Raw genomic sequence first — 12794 nt, 5'->3', positions numbered from 1 at the left:
AAATGTGCAGAGTTAAATTTGGGTGGGGTGTGTTGAAACTGAGATCTAAATTGCAGTGTAAAAATAATGCAGCTAGTATTTACCCTACACAGAAACAAAATAACTCACACAAATCTAACTCTCTCTGCACATGTTACCTGCAGGGCACATGGTTTTGCCCATTTTCAGAACAAATTTGTACTGCAATCAGGGCCGGCGCTACCACTAGGCAGCTTTAGGCACCTGCCTAGGGCGCCGGCCACTGGAGGGCGCCCTATTGATCTAACCAAAATTTACATTTATTATATTGCTACTCCAGCAATCGGCCAGCAGCTGGGTCCACGCTGCTGGTAAGGGGCGGGTGGCAGTTAGCGGCGCTATGGAGCCGACGGCACTAATGGAGACAGACCTGTGCCTCCCCTCCCTGGCAGCACAATCAGCCACCAACGCAACCCCACATTTACTCCGTCTGCAGCATGGCGCAATGGATGGCTTTATTATCCCATGCCTGGCTCTCCCTGCGCCGCGGATGTATTAATGGGACATCAGAGTGGTGCTGCTCCACCGCTGCTTGTCCTGCTGAAGAAACGCCGCTGCTTGTGCTGCCCCAGCCGCCCCCTGCCCAGCACCCACCTATCTATACGGGGCATCTTCCCTGCTCCAGCCCGTGCGGTGTATCGGCTCTGTGATGGGCTGTATGTGGGCTGCACCGGCAGCAGCTCACCTTGCTGCCCCCAACAACATTAGGTCCGGCGCTAGAAGGAGCTGCAGTGCGCAGAGAGCACTGCTGCTACTGATTTACAGCTGGACTCCTGTCACCAGCTCCGCTTCCAGCAGCCGACTGTACCTCAGACTGGAGCTCAGAGGGACTCCCAGCCGGCCCGGCCACGAGGAAAAAGTCAGCCCAAATGCTGCAGCAAGGCACAAGCAGGACACAGGAGGTAAGGCCCTGGAAATATCGGTGCCGATGTGGGAAGCCTGTAGTGTGGAAGGGGGGCAGAGGGGGGCTGTTAGCTGCTGCTGATGAGAAAAAAGGTGTTGAACTTAGTGGGTAACATGGAGGGGGAAAGGGTATTCTCTAGCTCCCTGTCATCCCTTTCCTCTCTGTGTCACCCCACCATATCCATGTCACCCACTATCTCCTTGTTACCCTTACCCCCCCCCTGTTGTCACCCTTACCCCCCCTGTTGTCACCCTTACCCTCTCTGTCTCCCTTGCCCTCTCCTTGTCACCCTTTCCCTCTCCGTGTCACCCTTACCGCCTCCTTGTCACCTGCTATCACCATGTCACCCTTACCCTCTCCTTGTCACTCACTATCTTCCTGTCACCCTCTCCTTGTCACTCTTTCCCTCTCTCTGCCACCAACATCACCCGCTGCTTCATCAGGCACCCACTAACTCCCTGTCATACTCTATCTCTGTCACCCTTTCCTTTGCCCGGTCATCCACTTCCTCTCTGTCGCCCACTATATTTCAGATACCATATATTTCCAACATCTCTGCCTCTTTCTACCAACCACATCACCCTCTGTCTCTCCCTGTCCCTCTCTACCATCACCCGTTGCCTCTCCCACTAACCCACTGCCTACTATCTCTACCTGTCACTGACTGCTTCTCACCATCCTCCTCTTCTCTCCCTACTGCTTACCCCTGGCATCACCCACTTTCTGTGTCCCAGTCCCTGGCTACACCCATTGCCCTCTCACTGTCACCCATTGCCTGACCCTCTACCTCTCCCCTATGTCACTATCTCCCAGCATTCCCTCTGGGAGATGGGAGGGGGGACATATAGCAATTTAAGGGGTGCCAAATTAAAAATATATCTTAGCCCCCCAACATAAAACCGTTCTGGCTCCCCTGTGTATATATACGGTATATATAGATGTGTGTGTGTGTTTAGGGTATGTGTATACATATATTATGTGTGTGTGTATAAATGTATATATGTGTGTTTATACAATCAACTGCATCTCTCTTTCCATCCCTCCAAACTGACTCCAAGACCAGCTGTCCTGGCTGCCCTCCTATTTGAAGAGAACCTCTATTGTTGGTAGCCTGCAGGGGGCTGCCCAGTACAGGACAAGCCCACCCACCTGGCACATCGCTAAAGTGCAAGCGCTTTGCCCCACAATGAAGCGCTCGCACATGACTGAATGCCCCCTGATCATGTTCTTGGTCGCAGCATGTGTGTGTGATGTCATGCAGCCTCTGGGGCACTTCACGCATCTACGTTGTTCAGGTCACTAACTGAAAATGCCCTGGCCTGCCCCCCAAAGGTCCATCTCTGCCCCCAACAGGTTATTGCCACCCCTGGTACTTAAAATGCAATTGTGTTTGTGCTGATCTCTGAAAATTGCAATCTGCAATTTTCTGAGATTTGATAACAGGTGTTGCTCACACGGGCTTCAACAACGCAACTTCTGTATCATACAGTAGTCTGGGATTTCAGTCATTCATTATACCAAAACATCAGACTTATATAGACACTTTGTTGAAGCCAATGCGAGTGCCAGCTCACTGTATTTATGTATTATCCTGTGTTATTCACAATAGATGTTACCGCTAAAAGTGGGTAACTGGTGCAGAGGGGGTGGGGGGCGCAGTAGGCAGAAGTTTTGCCTAGGGTGCCCAAAAACCTTGCACCGGCCCTGACTGCAATCATATCTGAATATGGGCCAAAGCTCAGAAAGAATTGTCCATAAGAAGCTTCCCTTTACAATTACTATGTTCCCTGCAATCTGCCTCTTTATAAAATAAAGGAAAATAGAAAAACATAAATTAAAAAAAAGTTCAAGCACAAAAGAAAAATTTACTTTGATGAGTAGATGAGCTTTCAGTTATAGCAATTAATAAATAGCTTCTTTGGCCATGGAGGGTGCAGAGGCCCCGAGTTCCTCCAAATCAAAGTCCACACCAACCACAGAAAAGTTGGAATTATCAGCCATTCTATCCAAATTAAATGCAATCCCGACCAGACAGGAGATGCAACAAGATCTACTCTCCACGGAGAAAAGGCTGCAGGACTCAATGCAGGTCCACATCGCCGCTCTCAAAACCGACATCACGCACATTGCGAATAGAGTGGAACAGCTAGAAGAACAGAGCGAAGAGGTGGACACGAGGCTTTCCGATCTCCACGATCTAGTCGCACGCCAATCCAAATCCCTGATAGAGATGAGTCGCAAACTAGAAGATATCGATAACAGGGGAAGAAGAAATAATTTAAGAATAAGGGGAATACCAGAAGATGTACTACCCCCTAACCTGGAACATGCCCTGACGAAAATATTCAATCAACTGACGGACTCCGACCCAGAATATCAGGTCATGTTTGACAGAGCCCACCGCGCCCTACGCCCCAGAGGCGCACCTACAGAACAACCAAGGGATATAATCTGCCGGCTCCATTACTATCAGGACAAGGAAGAAGTCCTTAAGGCGGCAAGACGAACCCAAGAGATAGACTTCAATGGCCAGAAAATCCAAATCTTTCAAGACCTATCCTGGTCCACACTACAGCAGAGGCGCCTGCTACGACCTATTACAGAAGCATTAAAGAAACAAGATATCAGGTTCCGATGGGGCTTTCCTATAAGTATACAAGTAAACCATAAAGGCACAATAGCGGTGCTACAGGACCCAGCGGGAGTGGCTGACTTCTGTGCTACACTAGGAATCCCTGCCCCGCTTCTGCCCAACTGGCTGGATCCAGAGGCTCTTACATCCCATCCCAAGCCCGGTAGGGAGCGGTGGCAAAAAGTCAAGAAAAATCAAAAGAAAAAAGCTGACTACCCCCTGACTGACGCATCGGGGACAGGAGACGCCGAAAGACCTCACAGACAACAACGAGATCCTGGCTCAATTACTGCAGACACGTGAATATAGACTATGCACCTTTATTTGCTTGTTCCATCTTATATAGTCATATGAACATAAAGATTGGTCGTTAATACATGACATGTTGAAATAACTCGCTTAGCAATTTGTAGAACTACTGTTAGATAGATAAGTTGTACGTATTTACCTTGTTACTAATATGTTTTTCATATAGGTGGTTAGCCTTGGTTCCCCTCATTCCCCCAAGCTCTGCTGTACATTTTGAGACCATGGGCCCTTATTGGATCCCCAGGTCTAGAAACGCAGAGGATACCCAATTACATTCAACAGAATGCTTTGGGTTCTTTTTGAAATTCTTTGTTTTCCCCCCTAAGTTACTCCAACCCCTCATCCCTCCTCCATCCCCATCAAGGAGAGGTAATCACACACCGATATCAGAAAAACCCATAAGCACACCCATATGGCTGTCTTAAAGCTAGTCTCGCTAAACGCGAAGGGCCTCAACATCCCTGAGAAAAGGTCTAGATTGTTGCATACCATGCACACGGAGAGGGCAGATGTGGTATTCTTACAAGAAACACACTTCAAGAAGGGGAAAGCCCCAAAACTATATTCCAGACATTACCCCACAGGTTTCTTTAACGACTACTCAGAATCCAAAACAAAGGGAGTTGCGATCCTATTTGACAAAAACACGCCCCTCAATGATATGACAGTGATTCAAATAGGGGATGGCCGAGGATTATGTGTAAAGACCACCATACGCAATCAAGTGTTTACGTTCGTAAATCTGTACCTCCCCAACAAGGGCCAGTTACGCACCTTGAAAATGGCGCTGGAGTTAGTTGAGAATGTTATGGAAGGAGTACTGGTGGTGGGCGGCGATCTTAACTGGGTAGTTGAACCCGCAATAGACTCAACGAGCGCTTCGACCTCCTCCTCACTAAACGACCAAAGACGATTCAAAAAACTTATGCACGACTTCCAGCTCACAGACACATGGAGGCTAATGCACCCCAAAGACCACGACTATACCTTTTACTCGCACCCACACAACTCATATACCCGCATAGACTATTTTTACCTAAGTCATAGATCTCATGATCTTATGATCAACACCTCAATAGAACAGATAGTGGGTTCAGACCATGCCCCTATAACATTAGAGCTGTCACTGTTACACCCCCCTACACGCCACTGGCAATGGCGTTTCAACGAACAATTTCTCCGCGATGACGAATGTAGGAAACAAATAGAGGAAGAAATAGATGACTACATATTATTGAACTCAAACGACGAAACATCACCAGTCACACTATGGGAAGCCCACAAATGCGTGATCCGGGGTAGGTGTATTAAAATAGGATCTTACCTCAAAAAGAAAAAGGTGGAATGTAAAGAGGCCCTACTGGATAAAATCAAAAAACTAGAATCCCTACACAAAACCTCACTGACCCCAGAAATCCTCGTGGAATTACAAGACGCCAGGGCCTCACTAAACAGCCTATTAAACGAGGGCACCCACAGAGCTCTCCGCTGTTGCCGCCATAGATACTTCAGATGGGGCAATAAACCAGGTAAGCAGCTGGCTAGGGCCCTACGGGCACAGAGATCGCAAACATACATCACCGAGATGAAAGACCCCTCAGGTGCCCTCCATAATAAAAATAGCAAAATAGCAGAAATCTTCCAGGACTACTATACAGGTCTCTACAATCTAACTTCCCAGGGACCCCCACGAGATCAAGTAGCTCATGAGGCCGCAATTAAAACATACCTGAATGACATACAGTACCCCATACTACCCCATAATCTAACAGCAACCTTAAATGACCCCTTCACGGAAGCTGAAATACGCTCGGCAATAAAGACATCTCCCTCCGGAAAGAGTCCGGGTCCGGACGGTTTCCCCATAACCTATTACAAAGCATTCCAAGACCGCCTGATCCCTCTCCTCACAAAAGCGTGCAATGGGATCTCTAAGACCTCACCTTCATCCGCCCAATCACTCGAAGCTCACATCACAGTCCTGCCAAAAGAAGGCAAAGACCCTTCACTCCCCTCCAGCTACCGCCCAATTTCATTGCTCAACGTGGACGTTAAACTCTACGCAAAATTACTAGCTAACCGCCTATCTAAGTTAGTCCCGCTCCTGGTCCACCCTGACCAGGTGGGATTCGTACGCGGGAGAGAAGCAAGGGACAATACCACGAGAGTTATTGACCTGATAGCACATGCACACGCAACCAAGACCCCGAGTATGCTACTCTCCACGGACGCCGAAAAGGCGTTTGACAGAGTAGACTGGTCGTTTATGGGGGAAGCTCTCCGGCATGCAGGGGTGGGAGAGCAGTTCATAGGGAAAATACTCGCATTATACCAGCAACCTACGGCTCGAATACGAGTCAATGGCATGCTATCCGACCCCGTGACGATTGCCAACGGGACCAGACAGGGGTGCCCGCTATCACCTCTGCTGTACGTGATATGCATGGAAGCCCTGGCTAGGGCCATCAGGACCAACCCAGATATCAGTGGTTTAGATATCGGTGGATCGAAACATAGACTTGCGCTCTTCGCCGATGACCTGCTGGCAATCATTACAAAACCCTTGATCTCTCTCCCAAACATTATAAAAGAATTCACGCGATTCGGGAAACTGACCAACTTTAAAATCAATTACTCAAAATCTACAGCCCTTAATATCACACTCCCACTCGACACGGTAGAATCCCTAGCCCGACAATTTCCGTTCACTTGGCATCCCTCACATATTAAATACTTAGGAGTACTTATCCCCTCTTCTCTCCAGACGACCACGAAAATTAATTATACACCCTTAATACAAAAAGTGCGCACGGAACTAGCAAACTGGGTATCCCAAAAGTTCTCATGGATAGGAAGGATGAATATTATAAAAATGAATGTGCTGCCTAGGTTTCTCTACTTATTCCAGACGATCCCGTTAAAACTCCCGCCAAAATACATCGCAGAAATGCAAAAGATCATTAGTAGATTCGTTTGGGGCAGCAAAAAGCCCAGATTCAAACATAGATACCTATTTCGTAGGAAAGCACACGGTGGTCAGCAACTCCCTTGGCTACTAGCGTATCATCAGGCGACTACAATACACAGAATCATGGACTGGACTAGACCTGACAGCAAAGAAAAACAGTGGGTAGCAATTGAAAAATATTCCTCGGGACTGGAACTCGGGGCAACCCCTTGGCTCCCCAAAATAGCACACTCCACACACCCGACAGTAGGACCAACCTTGAACCTTTGGAAATCAGTGCGATATAAGTTGGGGCTCACATCGCATGACTCCCTACTCCTCCCGATAATTAACAACCCGGACTTTGAACCGGGGACCTCGGGGGGCATTGCGGGCAGGTGGTATCGGGAGGGGTTGTCCAGGACGCTAGACTTGATAACAGGAGGTACGATCAAGCCCTTTAACGATTTAAAGAAAGATAAGACACTACCACAGACAGATCTATGGTTTTACTTCCAAGTAAGACATTTTATTCAATCGCAGAGAGCCCCACCTACCCTTACAAAAAAACCGTACACATTTGAGGTGTTGTGTACGCAGTCTCTGGAGCCAAGCCACACAGTATCAGCCATCTACAAAATCATAGTACAGGCACATACAACTGATACCCCCAACTTCTGCAAGGCCTGGGACGAGGATCTCTCCAAGAAAGACATACACATAAATTGGGAGAAACATTGTGAGAATATGTCCCGTTGTTCATCTAGCCTGGAAGTAGTAGAAACGCAATATAAGCTCTTAACCAGATGGTACAGGTGCCCACCCCAGATACATAAATTTTTCCCATCTGTCTCACCCATGTGTTGGAGATGCCACGCCCAGACAGGAACACTGGTACATATATGGTGGGACTGCCCAAAGATAGCAAAATTCTGGGAAAGCGTGATACAGATCTCGTCAGAGATTCTAGGATTCCAAGCCCCAGAGAAGCTCGACTTCTGGTTGCTATCCCATTCCCCCATGCCCTTTAGCAAGTACAGACAATCGCTCCTGAAACATCTCAATAATGCAGCCAGGGCTGTGGTACCAGTACACTGGAGGTCAACCACCATCCCGTCCATGTGGGAGTGGTTCCAGAGAGTTAATTTCTACAGAGCTATGGAAGATGTCTACTTCTCGGTACTAGATAGACACTCTGACTATCTAGCCACATGGCTACCGTGGCTTAAGTTTCAGTCCTCAAACACATACAGAAGCCACGTGCCTGGTGCCTCTCTCGGTATCCCTGGTACACCCTGACATGGAATGGGTGAACCCTAATCCAGTGAAACACTAAAACGTACAGACAAGTATGTCCATACTACTATCTCTACCTTGACCCCAAAACCCTAGACCCCCCCTCCCCCCCCCCTCCCATCAAACCAACCATTTACCCCCCCCCCTCTTTCATAACTGTATTCCTTACCTAGTTAAGAAATGTATTGCAAATTATAAACCGTTCATACATACCACCACAAGTACTACAGGTCTTCTATATTTCAATAAATGATGGTGAAACCATGAAACAACACTTAAGATGCAATGCTAATGTTTAATGTCTTAAATTGTTACAAGTGCTTTGAAAATGTTTTCCAAAATTTGTAATGCTTTCTTCTTATAATTGAAAACCACAAATAAAGAATATATAAAAAAAAATAAATAGCTTCTTTGTAGTGGTTTCATATATCATTAGTTCTGACAAAGCACAGTCATAATAATATTGGTCATAATAATATTGGTTTAGAATGAGGTCAGAAACTCATGCTACTGCAATATCAACCACCCATAGAGCTGTGCTGCTTCAAGGGCTCAAGAAAGAAGACTCATTGGGCCTTATTCTAGTTCACTCTTAGAGGCAAATTCCTTCTTAGCTGGACAAAACCATGTGCACTGCAGGGGGGCAGATGTAACATATGCAGAGAGAATTAGCTTTGGGTGAGTTATTTTGTTTCTGTGCAGGGAAAATACTGACTGCTTTATTTTTACACTGCAATATAGATCTCACTTTAAAGAAAAACCCCAGCCAAATCTAATTCTATCTGCACATGTTACATCTGCCCTACCTGCAGCGCATATGGTTTTGTCCAGCTAAGAAGGATTTTGCCTCTAAGAGTGAACTAGAATAAGGCCCACTGTGTGTTCACTGCCCTAATAGACCACCTTTATGTCAACCCTGATGAAGGCACGGGCCCATATCATGGACTCCCTGTACTAGGACTAAAGCAGAGAAGATACAAGTATTGTGTGGTATTGGTGTTTACAAACCATCGGGCTTGCAACTTTGTAATCCCAATTATCCAATATGGCCAAGAGTTTCCTACTAGGCTGATTAGGCTGTCACATTAACTAATGTGATGTTGGCAGAGTACTGTCTATTTCTGCAGAGCCTTCCCCAGCCATTCATAAGTAATGTAACTCAGCCAATCCATCCCTTTGAAGCAAGAGATTAATATTCCAATTCCTTCTGTGTGAATCAACTTGCTTCTACTTCCAAATAATGTCAGTATAAATGGATAAAAGAAATATGTTGTATTTTTTCACTTCATGAACGATCCAAGTCATGTACTCAGATGCAGAGAGGAGAAGGGCTGTGTGCCGCTTCCTCCATCCGGTGCCCCCTCCTCTCTGCCAGCAGCGATGTAAAGTCTAATGCGCATGTAGTGATTTTACTTCTGCACATGCGAAAAACACCAGGGCAATTTTCCCTGTGAGGAGTGCACTGCACCCATTATTAATACACCAGTGCTCAAATGTAAAGCGATGGAGGGAAACTAGGCTATTATATTGCATATGTAGAAACATTTGTGTAATATAATGCTCCCTTAGCAAAATATTGAAAAACTGGAGGGGTTACGTATCTGAAAGCGCTGTCTTTAGCTGCTGCTCAGGAGGGAATTGTGGGAACCCTCAAATGAAGCAAAAAGTGGAACAAGGGGGTTTGAGCAGCGCTGGGTTTCACTGAGAGAATCACAATGTAAATTCAAACAATTTATTGTATACAAATATTTTTACAAGATAAAAACAATAAAATATGAAAATAAAACATAAAAATAAAGTATTGTACGAAAATGAGTATAGGGGTCAAGGTTGCAACCAATTATTCCTGCATAGTGGAAGGAAAAGAGAAGTCTCCGTTATATAAGTGGTCTCCAAGAAGGCCCTTGGGATCTCCAATAATTAGGGGTGGAGAAAGTTAATCTCAATGATGTGACAAAATGAGATATCACAGTGGATTGGGGGGGGGGGGGTTGATGAAAAAAATAAAGTTCCGGAATATTACCCAGCTTGATGGATGGGTTACCGTGGTAAGTGGAATGGCACAACGCGTTTCGGCACTTAACTGGTACCTTCCTCAGGAGCAGTGTATGCACTGCTCCTGAGTAGGGTACCAGTTAGGTGCCGAAACGCGTTTAGCCATTCTTCATCCAAGCACCGGACCAGCACTCCATCTACAACACAGGACCCTGCCATCTCCACCTTTTGCCAAGCAAAGTGCCATTTGCCTACTGTGGACTATCTCAGACAGACTGCCTTCCACTTACCAGGGTAACCCATCCATCAAGCTGGGTAATATTCCGGAACTTTATTTTTTTCATCACCCCCCCAAACCACTGTGATATCTCATTTTGTCACATCATTGAGATGAACTTTCTCCACCCCTAATTATTGGAGATCCCAAGGGCCTTCTTGGAGACCACTTATATAACGGAGACTTCTCCTTTCCTTCCACTATGCAGGAATAATTGGTTGCAACCTTGACCCCTATACTTATTTTCGTACAATATTTTATTTTTATTTTTATGTTTTATTTTCATATTTTATTGTTTTTATCTTGTAAAAAATATTTGTATACAATAAATTGTTTGAATTTACATTGTGATTCTCTCAGTGAAACCCAGCGCTGCTCAAACCCCCTTGTTCCACTTTTTGCTCCCTTAGCAACCTCAAAATATTCCCACAAAGCAAAGAGTCACTATAATGGCTGATCTGGCCTTCAAGGCTGTGAATAAAGAACAAAAGCCAACGGTAAGCTTAACAGGAACACTCCCACATCCAAATGGGGACTAATCATCAACATTGTGCCGCTATTGTACTTTATTTATGTATAGTCCCAACCATATATAGGCGCACATTAGTTTAAAATTATCTGAATTATGATTTCCTACATTAAGACACTATTAAAATAAAGACAAATAGTTCAACAACAGTTTAACATAACACACTAATATAGAGAACTAGTGAAGGAAACATATAACACACACACTGGTGAGCGAATTAATCTTGGTCTTCGGACTGTCTTATTACTGATATTCATTTTTCAACAAAAGTCTTGGATTTTGCATATAGATGAGAGTTACAAAACAACATATTTACAGTATTTCTACATACAGTATACTTACTCTTGATCTCTCTTCTAGCTTTGTCATCATTACAACTGTGGCACTCCGCTGCTCCCACATCATTCTCCAGAAATCTCCAAAGGTTTCCGGAAGAGGCCCTTGTGTTGCTATATAGGCATTTTGTTTTCTGTAACCATCAATGTAATTGGAATTGATGTAGTCACTTCCTGGTATGCCTGTGAAAAAAACCCAGATGATTGAACGTGGGACCAGCTACAATGATCCATCAGAATTCCTTGTATTACAAATGTCAAGCTTTCTTTTCTGTTTGTGATCGTTTCAGATTTCTTTCAAACAGCTATTACAGGATGATTACTTCCAAGTCCTGAAATATTTTTTTTAATAACATTATTTAGGTAGTCCAATACTGGCAATACATTTATTTGGGTTAGAATCAGAAAAGTTAATCATTTTGCACAAAAATAACATACTGGCCATTAGGTTCAGTTTATACAAACTATCAGGCTGATACACAACCTCACTGTTGCATAAAAAGGAAAGCAACGGTTCCCAAAATTTAGGGGCCTATCTAATTGTTGGCCTGGACCAATCTGGTCAGCACCAGCTGGTCCGTGCATAGCAAGTATTTTTGTTTGCAGCCTTAGAAGCGCCAAGGAAAAGTCTACAGTAAATGCATTCATGGGGAAAAACCATAGATTCCAGCATTTCACGTGGAATCTATGAATTACAGAGTGTTGCCTGGGGGTTAACCACATCGGGAAATAGAGATGCCTGGAGTGAGTACAGTAAGTTGACAGGTCTTGTGCAAGTCTGTTGGCTTCAAGCGTTGTTTGCCGAAGATGCATCTTAGTTCCAATGGGGTGGGACTAGAACACACTATGAGACTGTGCTCATTAACATGATATGCAATACTTGTATATCAGTGTGCCTGATGCTAGAAGGGTCACAATGGACATGGTAAGATAAGATGGGCTGTTTGGCATGACTGCAGAAAAGATCTACGAGGACACATGTGTTAGCCAATTTTAAGCTATTGTAACAGACCATAATAGACAGTAAATATATTGTCAATCAAAGGTATAAACAAGCATTGCATCCGCAAATGCAGAGGGGGTTTCCAGTAACCCAGAACATCCCCAGCGCAAATCAGGACCACAATAGTAGTAGCATATAATACATTTTTCCTAGATCTACAGCCATATACAGTAGATGCAATATACTGTAAGAGACAGAATAGAGTGTCTGTATATGCCCATGGACAACAGCTTTTCCTATCATCAAGTCTAGTGTGGATCTCAGCATTTAATCAGCACACCGGACCAGAGAGTGCAGCAGGATTATTACCATGAGATGTCTTTAGACTGCCTTCACTACGATCTATGTTATAGACCGTCTATATTGTTAATTATCACTACTGTATTACACACACCATCCAGTGTATAATGAGAATGGCTTACTTCCCAAACTGTGTGCCATGGCACCCTGGGGTGCTGCAAGGCTCTTCCAGATGTGCCTCCGGTTTGAGGTTCAGGACCAAATCAGATTATTTATGAGAGTTATAGGCCAAACCAGTGTTAGTGGCTG

At 45.1% G+C, this 12794-nt stretch overlaps 1 protein-coding gene across 35 annotated transcripts in view; it reads right to left on the bottom strand.

The window, feature by feature from the left end:
• The window catches only part of PTPRD (protein tyrosine phosphatase receptor type D), a 1589668-nt gene that overhangs the window by 39253 nt on the left and 1537621 nt on the right, over window positions 1-12794 (bottom strand). For all 35 annotated transcript variants that reach the window (XM_083185941.1, XM_083185944.1, XM_083185945.1 and 32 more), the window contains one exon: window positions 11250-11425. In XM_083185941.1, coding sequence (XP_083042067.1) covers window positions 11250-11425 — 176 coding nt within the window. The remainder of the gene's footprint in view (window positions 1-11249; window positions 11426-12794) is intronic.

This window comes from Crinia signifera, chromosome 1 (assembly GCF_055691185.1).
Source record: "Crinia signifera chromosome 1, ASM5569118v1, whole genome shotgun sequence".
Lineage (NCBI taxonomy): Eukaryota > Metazoa > Chordata > Amphibia > Anura > Myobatrachidae > Crinia > Crinia signifera.
Note: the sequence above shows the minus strand (reverse complement) of the source record. Positions and strands in the feature narration are given on the sequence as shown.